The sequence below is a fragment of the Cygnus atratus genome, chromosome 21 (assembly GCF_013377495.2).
Source record: "Cygnus atratus isolate AKBS03 ecotype Queensland, Australia chromosome 21, CAtr_DNAZoo_HiC_assembly, whole genome shotgun sequence".
Taxonomy (NCBI): domain Eukaryota; kingdom Metazoa; phylum Chordata; class Aves; order Anseriformes; family Anatidae; genus Cygnus; species Cygnus atratus.
Genome location: NC_066382.1, coordinates 697,647 through 711,833, shown reverse-complemented (window position 1 = coordinate 711,833; position 14,187 = coordinate 697,647). Strand labels below are relative to the sequence as shown.

Below are 14,187 nucleotides of genomic sequence, written 5' to 3'. Positions count from 1 at the left end.
GCGTGGGGGCTGCCGGCCCGGGTCAGTGCGCCTGCTCCTGTGCCCACACCTGGGAGGGGGGAAGGAGGGGAGGGGAGGCCGTGGGCCAGGAGGGGGATGTGGGGGGGCAGGGGGTGTCCCTCTGAGGGGGGCCCTGCACAGACCCTCCCCAGACAGAGCCCCCAAGGGGCAGCACCCGCCTGTCCTGCGGCAGCTCACAGCACTTGGCTGAGTGGAGGTGAGGGGGGTGGGACAGTGTGTGTGCGCATGCGCTAGATGGATACGTGTCAGGCTGTACATATATACCTGTGCAGATACCGATAGGTGCAAGGTTTGTGTATCTGTGCGCAAACATGCATAAACACATGTAAGCAGACGTACAGAACTGCACAGCTACATGCAGCTATAGGTATCTACACATACTGACATATGTAAATATATGCGCACACAGATTACAGGTGTATATACGTATGTATATAATATACACAGCTGTATATGTCAAACTATATACTTATACCTATTGCTAGACTGACAGTGATACATATTTATACATCTCCATGTGTGTAGATACATATACACTCATATATCACATACATATATACAGAAACGTACATATATACATCTGTATGCATATACATAAGTATATTGATATATTTAAATATATGTATGCATATATATGCACACAAATTAGAAATGCATATATGTAAATATCTGTATATACATAGCTGTAAACACAAACATACATATGTAGGGATATGTATATCAGTACCTGAATATATATCCATCCTTATACATATATCTTTATATGTAAACCTATGTATACAGAGTGCACCTTTTTGTAGAAATTACAGATATGTATAGCTCGACCTATATACATAAGCACACACCCTCTCTATATATTTAGATATGTGCACATGCATGTGTGTAAATGCATGCATTACTATATGTATGTCTATAAAAATATATACACATCTGTATATTTACATAGCTAAAGTTATACCCATACACCTATACCTATATCAATGCCCATTTACATCTACATATCAAACTATATATATGGCTTTTTATATACATAATAATACATACATAATAAATACATAATAAATATCTGTGTGCATACACACACTTATGGCTAGGCACACGTGAGTGGAAGGCGAGTGTGCAAGGGACAGCGGCTGCTTCCCGTGCAGAGCTCACCTGGAGGGAGATGGCTGGTGGGGGGCCGCTCCTTCCTGTGTGCATGGGTGTGTGTGTGTGTGCATGTGGGTGTGTGCACACGCTTTATGCATGCAGGTGTGTATGTGTGCACCCCTGTGTGTGTGCAGGATGCTGATAAGTGCTGGTTTGCCCTGGTGCTGCCGTTCAGGTCTAGGGCTGCTGTGCCAGTCTGTGGGCATATCCGTGCTGCTCCAGTGAAAAGTGGGGGCGGCACCGTGGGGGAGCCCACACATGGGCTGGCTCTCGGGGCCCCTCTCCCAACTCACTGAGCAGCTCGCTCGCATCCTGCCCCATTCCCGTGGGCAGAAGGGCAGAGCCTCCCGTGCCAGGCTGCGGGCACGTTGGCAGGGCCGGGGCGCAACCGCCAGCTGAGTAACAACGCTGCTCCTGCCTCCATTTTACAGGATTTATTAAAACACAGAGAACATAAACCGAAACACACAGAGTACAAAGTAAATGTGAGTGTGTTGGTTACAGGTGCCATAAACCTCCTACGAAAGGTCATCACGCTGCAGTCAGTATCACAAAATAACAGCCCGCCAGGCATGAAGGCAAAAAGGCTTCCGCCTCCATGCTCCGCCCGGAGTGGTTCCTGCCCGCACCCTCCTGTGCCCGCTCAGACCTCCTTCAGCTCCGGGCAGCCCACGGCCAGGGAAGGGGGCAGCCGAGGGCTCTGGCCCCTTCCTTCAGGGAGGTCCCAGGGGAGCCCCACCACACCCGCTGAGCTGGCACTGCACAGCACAACCCAGCCCGGGCGCACCCCGTGCCGAGCACCGCAGCGGCTGCGGGCGCTCCCCGACCTGCTCTCCCCCTGCAGCCTCCTCCTTCCCTCCTGGGCCTGCTCTGGGAGCCCTGCCACAGCCGCAGCACGGCGAGGGCAGGCTGCAAGCAGAGGGACACCGGGGCAGGGCTCAGTCACCTGCCTGGGGGGCCAGGGCGATGTGAAAGGCCACGCACAGGCTCCTCTCCCCTTCCTCCTCCTCTTCCTCTTTACTCCCTCCCTCTGGCAGCAGGGCAGCGGCGGGCATGCACTTGCTCAAACACAAAGAAGACATAAAAATAGAACTCACAGGGAAGCTACCGAACAGGATTAAGCTTGGTGCCTAACGGTCAGCATGGAGGAACTGGACTAGAAACAGAGCTTCCAACAGGTCTCCCTTTAAATCTGATACATGTCGATAAAAACAGACATAAATACTGTTACTCTATATCCCTTCTTAACTCATCCCACATTTTCCAGACAAACTCTTCAAGTCTTCAATAAGAAAGTGCAAAAAATGTACAAGGAAATGAAATCCCCTTCAGAGCAGTTCTTGCGATGGTGGGGTCACATCGGGCAAAGCACACTCAAAGGCGAGGGGGCACAGGCCTGCGGCAGGGCTCGCATCCCACGGGCAGCGCCGCCGTGCGTCCCCTGCCCTGCCGTGGCGGTGCCTCAGCAACTCCACGGCTCCTGCTCGCGGGCTGCAGAGTGGCCCAGGGGGCTGCTGAGGGGACAGAGAGGGGGATTCACGGTCTGCTGGGCACACGGGTGGGAGCCACCACCGCCCCAGGAGGCACGGCAACGCAGAGCCCTCTCGCACCCCGTACGGACCCATACGTCCCACCCGTCCGCACGCACGCTACCACCAGTCCCGACACATGGAAGGAGGCAGTTTAAGCACAGCCTTACCTCAGGTGGAAATGGGAACTGCAGAAGAAAATCTTGGAAACGGCTAAATATCTATTGGTAAGAGAGAAAACAGCTCGCTTGCCCACAGTCCTTTGGGTTTGCTCGTGGCCCACTAGAATTTGCCCCCTGACTTCCCCTGTCAGTGTCCTCTAGAAATCCCAACCTACCGGTCACATATGGTCCTAGAGGCATCTGACTGTAGTTAACAATCCCACCAGGCCCAGGACCTCGGAAATTCGGCCCAAAGTTGTTGTTGTAGATCTGGGAGGAACCAAAGGAACCCTGAGGAAATAACGAGGTGAAACAGGCACTGTCGTGGAGCCCGGAGCACAGCCCCGTCCTGCCCTCCACCCTGCCAAGGCCCAGCAGGACCAGGGTGCTCACAGGGCAAGGCCGGGGAGCAGAGCTGGGGACAGACAGCACACGCGTAAGGCAGAGCGGGCACAGGCCTCCCAGCTCTGTGCCCTGGCCCACGGCCCACTGACCTGCTGGACCGGGGGCTCGCCCCCGCGGGTGGTGAGGCGGCTCAGGATGCTGCGCTCCGACATCTGCAGCCGCGCAGCCACGGGCGGGATGCGGGACAGCATGGAGGGCAGGCGCGTCACGTCGGCCTTCATGTCGCTCAGCAGCTCCTCGAGCTGGTTCAGCACTGCAAGGCACACCCACAGGCGCTGAGCCGCGGCACCCCAGCCCCTGCCCCAGGCGCGGCGGGCAGCAGACAGCTCCGGCCCTGGAGCTGCTCGCGAGGAGCTCTGCGGGCAGCTGGCTCGCTCCCCATCGCACTGCGTACCCTTGTGCAGGACGGCATTTGCAGGCTTGTTCCCAGCAAGGGACTCTTTGGAGAGATGCTGGTGGCTCTCAGCAAGGCACTCCACTTCAGCCAGACGGGCGTTCAATGCCATGGCCGGGTGATTGGGGTCTTGAGTCATGTTGAGGTACGCAGCCCGTCGAAGCTGCTCCTCTATCACCAAGGCCTGCTCCAGCAACTGGGGGGTACAGGAGAGCAAGGACTCGGGACAGATTCAGGACTGCACCAGTGCAAACCAGTGTCACTCCGGAAGCTACAGCTGCCCGCATGCCTGCCATCCTCCCCAGCTGCCTGACCCCAACAAGCTCCTGGGGGAACCCCAAAGCAGGCCCAATCACACACTGAGCATCCCAGAAAGGGATTTGGGCAGCATTTCCACAGCACTGCAATTGTCAGAAGCAGGAACAGCACCCAGTCCACTCCCAGGCACAAGCCCAGATTGGCCAGCTTGGTCTCACCACCCTCCAGAGCCAGTGAGTGCTCCCCCTTTTCCAGCTCTGCCCCTCAGGGAGTGCCTGGGTGCTCCTCTGTCTGCCACGAGTGTCTTACAAAACACCCAGCTGCCTCCTGCTCTGCTGCCAAGTGCTTTCTGACTCCATCCTTGCTGCAGGGGCTCTGCTGTGCCACTGGTAAGGACTCGCCAGCCCCAGACCTGTAACTTGCCTTGAACCGCCGGGCAAGGAACTTGTTCTTCATCTCGAGGTAGTTCCCCTTGTGTATCTCCGACTTGAAGGGCTCGTTCAGAATCACGTAGCGCGGGTCATTCTGGATGTCCTGCCAGCGGGCATAGCCATGACTGGGCGCAGAGGAAGCGTCAAGGGAAGAACTGGCCAGTAGGCAGCACTTCTCGGTGACACCTCTCCAATCCCCTTCCCTGCTCCATCCCCTCCCCATCGCCCCAGCTTCCCTGCTCCCACTGCTCCACAGAGGTCTCCTCCCCCCGCAGCCTCCCCAGCACCCAGCACGGGGAGGCAACTGCCCACGAAGCTAAAGGGTACGTGACAATTCCTGCCAACAGCCAGTAGTCGTGTCTTCGGTGCCAGATGTCATAGATCTTGCCGGAGGAGATGGCAGCTCTTTCCTCATTCTGCCACAGCGTGTGCAACTCTGCAGAAACAGGAGAGAGACAGCCTGGTCAGCCAGCAGAGCTGCTGGGGACATTGCACGAGCACAGCAGGCAGCGTGAGCTAGGAGATTTCCCAGGCAGCCATGGGAACAGTGCAGAACTGAGACATTCTGCCATGAGACTGTAGAACATTCAAGTTCACAGACCTTTTAAAATGCCTCGTCTCTTGCTGTTACCTGTAAAGCCACCATCAGCGATGTTGAACATGAATCTGAAGTTCACATTTCTGTCATCCTTCTTTCCATCCTCTTCTTCTTCTTTGTCACCGTTTTGCTGAGTCTCGCTTTGCTCCTTCTCTTCCACCTTGGTATCCTCTGCTTGGCAAACACACAAAATTATGCCTGTCTAAATTTACTCAGACAAAAGACTGATCGGTGTCATCACTGCCCTATTAACTGCATGAGGAACTCCCCGCTAAAGTTGGGAAACCAACCAGCCCACTTTCTGCTCCACAGCTGCTGACCGTCTGCTCCTTCCAGCAGCTCCTATTGTTTTCACAAGTACAGGCAATGCCCACTGTAACAGGGTCTGGGGCCCCCTGGCTTCTGAGCATCACCACAATGCATTAACTGCTGCAGGTGCTGACAGCTGTCCTCACCAACACCCTGAAGATGCCTGCCCCTGCCTCTGTGCCAGACACCCGCCTTGCTTTCGAGACCCGCCCACCAGGGCACTTCATGCCACTTCTCTCGAAAAAGCCTTCTTGCACCTTACCTGGTTTGACTTCCTTGTCCTCCCCTTTACCAGGACTACTGTTCAACTCCGGCTTTTCCAAAGGCTTCTCTTTTTCTTGAATTCCCTCATCTGTAGAAGGGAACGGGACTGTGAGAAAAACTTGACATGAAAATGCTCTTCAGGGAACAACATCTGGATACACTTTACCTTTTAGGGTAAAGGAATTATATTTTATGTACGTTCAAGTTGTTCAAAAAACAACTTCAAACAATATTATTCTGAATTTTATCAAGAAAATATATTTAACTTTCCCTCTTACTCAAGATATCTAGCGGAACACCTTATTATAAAAGAAAATGCCCCCCAAAATGAGCATTTCGCATAACTTACTTTTGATTTGTTTTGATTTGCACATTATACTAAACTAATGCTTTAGTATTACAGCGTAGATTACATTTGTGATAATGTTCTGTCATTATCTAAACAACAAACTGGAAGTTCAACGGGAAGACTTTTTTTCAGGAATTTCTGTGGGACACTGCGACATCCAGGTTTTCCACTGTGATTTGGAGAAGAGGAAGACCAAAGCAAGACGCAAGTGCCAGAGCTTCCCACCAGAGGGAAAGCCTGTCAGGAGCAATAGCATACCTGAGGCTGTCACGGTCACGCTCCAGTGTCTGTGTGACTTTAGGTGAAGAATTTCTCCAGCACACATCAATGTCACTGGTAAGTGTCACAGCCCTCACAAATGTACCAAAGGCTGCTCAGAATGGAGTCTGCACTTGGGGATCGCATTCTTCTGTGCCACAGAGAGACTCACCTTTCACTAAAGGCTCGGGAGAAGGCTCAGCCTTTTCACCCTCCTCTTGTTTCTCTTCCTTCAGTTTCTCTTTGCTTTCACAGCTTTCTTGGTGCTCTTCACTTTCCACCTTCTCAGCACTTGCAGGCACCTTAATGTAAAGCATCCGCACTTAGCCCAGCAGTCAGAGGGACATGGTTTTTTTCCTGAGCAATGCTGCAGCGTTTCCCAAGAAACCCATTACCCCAACTCTACCGAGTCTGCTGGGTAGTGGCGTGGGCTTAGGATCGTGACCAATTCTCTCCCCACACTTCCTCCACAAGATTTTGTGTTTGTGTGGAAGCGAAGTCTAGTCAGTCCAGATAGGAAAAGACTGCAGAAACTCATGGGAGCATGCAGCCGGGATATTTCAGGGCTGCTAATGCTGGCCTGGTTTCACAGATCTCAGCTCCTGCATGACTCCCAGAGCAGTGACAGCATGAAATGCCTGTAACTTTGCACTCCAAGAAGGGGAAAGGCTGGAGCCCAGGAAAGGAGAGCACGTGCAGCACTCAGCCCAGCATTGCCCATTTCTCGGTAGTGCTCCAAGTTCCCAGGCAGGCCATGAAAAGGCCTCCCGGAGGAGATGCTGAAAAAAGCCACCCTACCTGGCTGTCAGACACCTTCTTGGGTTTCTGCTCCACTTGTTCCTTTTCCTCTTGGAATCCAAGTTGTGTTTCTATTTTTTCTGTAACAGCAGCAAAGCAAGGAAGCTGTTGACAGGGACCCCTGGACTTTGCCAACTGCACAGTGCCAGGCAGATACCTGCAAAACCTTCTGATGCCTTGTTCCACCTCCCTTCCTAAGCCAGACGGAAGTCACAATCACTTGGAAGCCCGCATGCACATTTACCTGCAAGGGTAAGAGGTCCTGGGTGCATATGCGCTGGGCTGGCCGGGACAGGGGTGTTGGGATCTGAAGAAACAATCTCACTGGACTTCTTGCTCTCTGGGCCTTCAAGAATCAGATCTGGGGTGCTGTACTTCCCGTTGACATGCTCAAACTCCTGGACCTGGGGCAGACGCATGCCATCAAGTCAAACACAGACAGGCGGCGGCACAGTAACAGTCTGTCTCGGGGCACTTCTGTGCCTGCCAGTAGTGGCACACTTTGCTGAGCAGCAGATGCCACTGTTCACACCAGCGTGAGATGTCCATGCCCTGCTGCCCTCCAGACTCCCGGGTCTCAGCAGCACCTCCACCAGCTGCCCTGTACCAGTCTCTCCCTGCCCAAGGCAGCAGACACTATGTTTACACAGAAAGCTCCCCGTGTTCCAGCAGGTCTGCTGCGGCCGTGGTGGCTTTGCAGACATGAGGGAGAAGCACTGAGTTACACTGCGGACACGGCTCCGGGGCAGGGGCGCGACAGAACGGCAGCATGCTGGTGACCATGCCAGTGCTCACGCAAAGCCTCTGCACACATGCAGGGTGAGCTGTACCTGGCTGCTGGGAGTGCTCATGCAGTGGGTTTACAGCCCTAGCCTCTGGGGCCTCTCTGCCCTCTCCCTTTTCCACAGAGCCTCCCCTGTATGTCCCATTCCCTAGGTAGCAATTTCCCACTCTCCCTACCCAGCAAAGTAATAGTCAGTGCTCAAGACACAGCCAAAAACAAGCGCTGTCACCCTCACCATTTGCCTTTCCTCATTGCCACGCTGTGACCACTTCTCTGATCACCTAAAGGACTCCCTAGGACAACTCATTGTCTCCCTTGTTGACACCTGGATTGTGATGTGGGGAACCATACTGACGAAAAAGGAGTCTCAGCAATGGATTTGGCAACCCATCACTTGCAATCTGTGGATGTCCAATTCTGCAAGACAGCTGAGCATACATCTCCTCCTCAAAACCTGACTAACTGCTGGTATCTGTGGGGTCAGCACATGCCTGGGATTAGCCACACAACAGAGAAACTAGCTGAGTTCAGTCCCAAATCAAGGCTGGATGTCTCTCTAAAAGACATGCTTTGGTTCAACAAGATGCTGGGCACAATGCAAGACTCTGCAAGTGAAAATCTCTGGCCTGTACAGTACAGGAGGTCTGAGAGGTGACCATAATAGTCCCATCTGAAATGAAAAAAAAAACTATAAATCTAAGAATTTTTGCAAGTTCAAAATGTGATTTTCTCATGATTTTTTGCCAAGTGTGCACTTTACCTCCAACTGACCTAGATCACTAAAATACCACAGACAGGGCTGTGGTATTCCCACCCAGTCTGGAGCAAACTAAAGCCTAGAAGAGCCTCTCTTCCTGACTTTTCTAGCCCAGCACTGCAGACCCTGTATGTTCAGGCTGCTTTACAGGCAGATTCACTAAGTAGCAGGGTCACCACACCCACCCTGCCAGGGACATTTGACCCCATTGCGCTGAGACTCACAGCTCTGGGGAGGCTGAACAAATCTCCAGTGTGATCTTTTTTTGTCTCACAGGCTATGAAATGCCTCTCATCCTATATGCCTTCAGGAGAAAGAAGTGGCAGGATTTGAAAGGCAGTTTGCATTACCATCACATACATCTTTGACAAAAACAGATGTGCATGGAGTCTTGGAGATTCAGTGAGGGGATCCCTGGCAAGGAGGCATTTATCAGCTAATGAAACCCCCAAGTGTCCAGAACATACCTGAAATGGCACATTTAAAATTTTACTCACCCACCTTCTTCCTTACTAGTGACATAACTCCTATCCGAGTCAGCACGTGCTGGCGTGACAGCCCTTCCCGGGGAACGCCATCTGCAAAGGTTTCAGCACCATCTGCTCCAGGTTCACATAAATGTCTCATGAACAGAGAGACGTATGCCCTGCAGAAGGAAAGCCAAAGCATGGTCTAGCCTAGACCACAAACCCCCTGCTGAGCAAAGCACCCAAACCGTCTGCTTTCACCAGAGGGCAAGGGCAGAGTTCCACCGCCAGGCACACGGCAGGAAGAAGCTGCGTGTAACAAACGCAGTGCAGAGCCTGGGACAGACCTCACCACGCCTGCCTGGGACCACTGTACCTGAACTCTTTCTCGCTCTTCCCTCGCAGATCCCGGACCAGCCAGTGAGAGTTGAAGGCATCCTGGGGTGGCATGCCCCACCGCATGATAGCGTTCAGGAAAGCCTTGCGCTGACGGGCATTGAACCCGAGAACCTGCAGGGAGCAGACGTGTCACTGTGATCACAATGTGGCCTTGAAAATACGCGGCATCTCAGAGCCTCACAGCTGTTACACGTGCTGAACCAGGACTGATGCTGGTGACCCAGCATGAATGAGGACAGACAGACATCAGACGTGCTCTGGCCAATGCTGACACTCACCTCAATATTCCCCCCAACTCTTGCCAGCAAAGGAGGGAGAGGTTTGTCTCGGTCACTCTTCAGCTGTCTTCGTGATTGTCTCCTGCCACCTAGAGTCAAGCAGCCTAAGTGATGAACATGCCCAGCCAACAAGGAAGGACGGTCAAAGTGCAGATGCTGATGGCCCTGTGCTCCAAGCTTCCTGTACTCCCTGCTGATGGGAGCAGAACCTGCACAGACCAACAGCAAAGGTGCAGAGTCCCCCTCACCCATCACGCTGGCCTCCCCAAGCCAGGGGCACTCTTCAGCACTTACCAGGCAAGGGAATACCATGCCTGTTACTCTTGTGGTCTAGATCCTTCTACCGCAAGGATCAGACCAAGGTCTTGCAACAGTCAGTGAGGAGAAGAGCAGGTCATGTTTCCTGCCCTGGAAATCACCTCACCTCACAGGGTGAGCTGGAATACCTCCCTCAGAACGGAGGCTACGAAGCAAGCCAGTCCCTCCAGCCCAGACATTCCTGTTGCATTGGAGTGCCAGCCAGCCCCAGATCATAGGCTACCACTGAAGGTCCTGCAGAGCCAAATACTGTGGAGTATTAAATGATTTAACTCACTCTGACCTTCTGGTCTCTCTTCAAAGTCTTCATCCTCATCCTCAGAGCCAATGGAGTACTCAGACTGGTTGTCAGAGAGCTCGTCCTGCCACTCTGCAGACCACAAGGGAGGCAAGGTTAGCAGAGAAGACTCCGCAAGCCTGCCCAGGAGTGACAGCAGGACAGGTGAGAGTCTGCCACAGACTGGTGCAACCAGCATCCAGCACCAGGCAGCAAGAGAGAAAGACACAAAAATAAACAGGAAATCACAATCTCAACTATTCCAGAGCTATTATTATCCTATACAGAAAAAATAAGTATTTTGCCCACGGACATGTTTTTTCCTAAATTCTTCCTGCAAAAACAGTTACAGACAAAAATAAAGTTTCGGAATTTGGGAAGCACAGATCCGGGCAGTCTATCAAACTGCAGAGAAAGGCTGAGCACCGAAATACAGCCACTGTGTTCATTGGAGAACCTGTGTGTGCAGTTCTTGAGAAGCAAGCCCGCAGGGCCTGCTACCCACCCCTGAGCCCACGTGGCAGCTGAGCAATTGAGGCCGTACCTTGGTCCTCCTGCGAGGCATCATTGTAATTGACCTGCTTGCGGATTCTCTTCCCTTTCCCCAGGTTCCTGGCCAGATCTTCCTGCTGCTGCTCGTAGTGGTGCCGCAGTAGCTTCTCCCAGTAGTCGGGGTCCACATTCTCCTCTTGCTTGATGATCTCACGTTCCACCTCCTCCTGCAAAGCAAAAGACAAGAGGCTTGTCAAGACGGGAGCTGCAGACCTCCCCACGTCACACTGCTGCCTGTCTTCTAACTGCACTCCAGGGAAAGAGGAATGGAGGGCACTGAGCCATTTGCTGGCAAACAAGATTTTCAGACGTGCTTTGACCACCCAGTGGTCTACTGCCTTCACTCTGCTCTACTTGTATATACACACTCAAAATCTCACCTGTGTTTTTGCCCAAATGTACTGACCTCGGTGCCGGCTGTCAAAGGGCTGAGACAACCTCCCAGCCAGCCATCTGTACCTAGAAACAGCCCCTACAAACACTGCCACCCATCCTGCCCTGCAGAGCCCATGCTCAGGCCTAGGGAAAAACTACAGATGTGCAGAGATTTCCCAGAACAGCAGCCTCCTACAGACTTGAGAGACAGATGAAGGAAGAAAGTCCGTTAGCTACTGGGAAAATAAAAGACAGCAATACAGTACATAAGCAGCACCATGCCTGCTCTCAGTCTCCAGGAACAGCCTTCAGAGGGACAGAACAAAGTGCCTACGTGCTGGTGGCAATATCGCATCCTGCAGCTGTGGGAAGAACCACAAGAGCTATCTCACAGGCAAGGGACCCAACACCAGAAACATATCTATCAGCGTGGCCATTTCACAGCTCCTCAGGTTCCTGGGAGACCCAGCCCACCAGCACCTGGATATCCTTATTGCTTCCATCTTAAACGTTTATCGGGCCTCTACGATGTCCTTTTTCCGATGGGAAAGGAGGCCCAGAGAAACCCAGGTACTACTGAGAGTCCATAACAGGTCAGAGAACCACTGCAGAGAACCACTTGCAAGAACAAGAAAGGGAGAGGAAGACGTACATATGGAGGGACACACAGAGATGTGATTATAAGACGTGATACTAATCACATTACCACACCATCCTCTTCTCTCACAACATACTGGGCCACTTTAAAGGAGCTCAGATACTCGTTCATGTTCTGCAGCTCAGTGTCATCAGTTGCATCCTGGTTTCGGTCCAGAAGCTTAGAGATAGCAGCATCGTCATAGTGGATCACACTGCTGTCATCCACATCCTTATTGTCACCTGGAGAGCAAAGTGCAGGGAACAGAAGGCAAATCACCACACCTGGCCCCAGAGAGAGGAGAGCTCAGGTTGGACACAGAGCCGAGTCGCCCAAGCACTGGGGGCTACAGACCTGGAGGGGTGCCACCATGCTTTTTTTTCATGCCAGGAGTCATCGCACCCCCTTTGGTTGACAGCGTGTCAGAGAAAGGGGTGACAGCATCCGGCATGGCGATCCGCTGTCCCTGAGACACCATGCCTGCAAGCGTAAGAACACAGGAGTGAGCCCCGGCAGCTCGGACAGGGACCTGCCTCGCTCAGAGCACCCCCAGCTCCCTCCCAACCTCACCTTCCACATCATCCTTGAAGAGCTCTTCTGTCCCGAACTTGAGGATGTCATCCAGCTCCTGCTTGGTCATGGAGCCCGACTTTGAGCCAAGCCCAGGACGGACAACCAAGTGGGTGAGCATCATCTTCCTTTTGGCCACCTGGGTGATCCGCTCCTCCACAGAGGCTCTCGTCACAAAGCGGTAGATCATCACCTTCTTGTTCTGCCCGATGCGGTGAGCTCTGCTGAACGCCTGCAGGCAGAGAACAAAGCTGCAGAGCAGCTCGTTCGCAGTCAGCCTGATCAGAGACTCCAGCCTGGCCCCAGACCCCAGCCGGAGGAGCCCCTCTCTCCCAGAAGTGAGGTCCCCAGTGCTGAGGACAAAGCTGGGAACTGTTCCCCGCTGCTGTCAAGGATGGCACCCCACCACGCCACACAAGGAGGCCAAGTTTCTGATCCCTCCAGGGCACAAAAGGCACCAGCAAGACCAAAGTTCAGTTCAACATACAGCTGCTACAGGGCAGTGGAGCAAAAGAGGCTCCTCAGAGACAACCTGAAGGCTTTGTGGGAGTTCTCCTTCCCCCAGCACTGACTGCAGGCAAACCAGCTCCCTAGTATAGGCCTCTAACTGAAGGGTCTGAAGGCAGGCAGTGTAGAGACATTCCTCCTAGGAACCCTCTACCTGCAGATTCACCAAGCCCTTACTTCTCCTTCACCGCCCTGTACCAGCACACCCTCTTGCCAAAGACTCAGGGAAAGGAAATGCTGGCACAGATGGGCAACTCTGGAGAGGATCTCCTCTCAGCCAGGATGCATGGGAAGTAAAAGAATTTGTCTTCACTTTTCCATTATTTTTAGAGGCATTTGCTGCTCAGCCTCTCCAGCTGCCATTTCCCACTGGTGGTCAGTCATTAGCTACTGTTCACCAGAGGCTTTTGGAAACACAAGTGGAAGGTCCCCAAAACAGGAGGAGACACCTGGTTGCAAACAAGCAGCAGGAGAGAACAAGAAGCCTGTGAAGGAAAGCCAGTTTTATGCCCAGTCCTCCCCCACACCACAGACAGGCCAGGCCAAGGGCAGCGGTACTGGGAAGGGGGCTCCTGAACAGAAACGTGCCCTGCAAACACTGCAGAAGGTGTCAGCAGCTCATTTCAGTGGGCAGAATGTGGAAACAGAGGGCCCAGCCAGAAAGGTACTTACTATACTGGAAGGAAAAGAAAAAGTAATAAACCTGGATGTCATTGTGGGGATTCCAGTCAGAATCATAAATAATGACTGTGTCGGCTGTAGCAAGGTTTATGCCCAGACCACCGGCGCGGGTAGAGAGGAGAAAGCAGAACTGCTGAGCACCAGGAGCTGAGAAAGACAAACCCACAGGTGGTGAAAGATGAGACAGAGAGGAGCTTGGCTTACTTGGAAAGGTGCAGTACCGTGCTTCAGTTATAAAACATCAGGAATCATCAGTCTAAGCCAACAAGCAACAGACAAGGTAGGCAAGCAGTAAAAATACATCACTGCCTGGAAATCAGTTATTGGAGAAAATACAGCTCCAGACCTGAAGGGGAAGCTCTGCAGTCTACTGAGGCCTTGAAGGAAAATGCCAAGTCTTTCAAGCCAAACAGGCTGTCATTACCAGGCTCAGACACCACTGGAGGGGCTTAACCACGTGGTAGGAACAGCCCTACGCTGAGCATCAGGACACTGAATTTTCAGAGAGCTGCACGACAGACGTGTGTGCAACCCCACGCACCGCCTGTTCTGTGCGAGCGGGGGCTCCTCAGGCACAGGCAGCCTGACCCTGCTGCTGGCTGCTGCCGTAAATCCACCCCAGCGTGCACTGCCTGCACCTGCTCCTCCAAGGGAAGAAAAG

General features: G+C 52.9%; 1 protein-coding gene across 2 annotated transcripts in view; it reads right to left on the bottom strand.

The window, feature by feature from the left end:
- Window positions 1-1,591: 1,591 nt before the first annotated feature.
- Window positions 1,592-14,187, bottom strand: part of CHD5 (chromodomain helicase DNA binding protein 5) — a 36,379-nt gene continuing 23,783 nt past the window's right edge. The window contains exons 22-42 of one of the 2 annotated variants that reach the window (XM_035557566.1): window positions 13,549-13,673; window positions 12,339-12,570; window positions 12,123-12,248; window positions 11,838-12,010; window positions 10,749-10,923; window positions 10,211-10,297; window positions 9,610-9,698; window positions 9,309-9,442; window positions 8,967-9,111; window positions 7,169-7,328; window positions 6,925-7,004; window positions 6,299-6,428; window positions 5,518-5,607; window positions 4,980-5,117; window positions 4,676-4,784; window positions 4,341-4,473; window positions 3,660-3,855; window positions 3,355-3,518; window positions 3,037-3,151; window positions 2,870-2,920; window positions 1,592-2,684 (exon numbers count right to left, since the gene is read on the bottom strand). In XM_035557566.1, coding sequence (XP_035413459.1) covers window positions 2,913-2,920; window positions 3,037-3,151; window positions 3,355-3,518; window positions 3,660-3,855; window positions 4,341-4,473; window positions 4,676-4,784; window positions 4,980-5,117; window positions 5,518-5,607; window positions 6,299-6,428; window positions 6,925-7,004; window positions 7,169-7,328; window positions 8,967-9,111; window positions 9,309-9,442; window positions 9,610-9,698; window positions 10,211-10,297; window positions 10,749-10,923; window positions 11,838-12,010; window positions 12,123-12,248; window positions 12,339-12,570; window positions 13,549-13,673 — 2,609 coding nt within the window. In that variant the 3' untranslated portion in view covers window positions 1,592-2,684; window positions 2,870-2,912. Of the gene's footprint in view, window positions 2,685-2,869; window positions 2,921-3,036; window positions 3,152-3,354; window positions 3,519-3,659; window positions 3,856-4,340; window positions 4,474-4,675; window positions 4,785-4,979; window positions 5,118-5,517; window positions 5,608-6,298; window positions 6,429-6,924; window positions 7,005-7,168; window positions 7,329-8,966; window positions 9,112-9,308; window positions 9,443-9,609; window positions 9,699-10,204; window positions 10,298-10,748; window positions 10,924-11,837; window positions 12,011-12,122; window positions 12,249-12,338; window positions 12,571-13,548; window positions 13,674-14,187 lie in introns of both variants that reach the window. The other variant, XM_050714891.1, reaches the window with a different exon arrangement.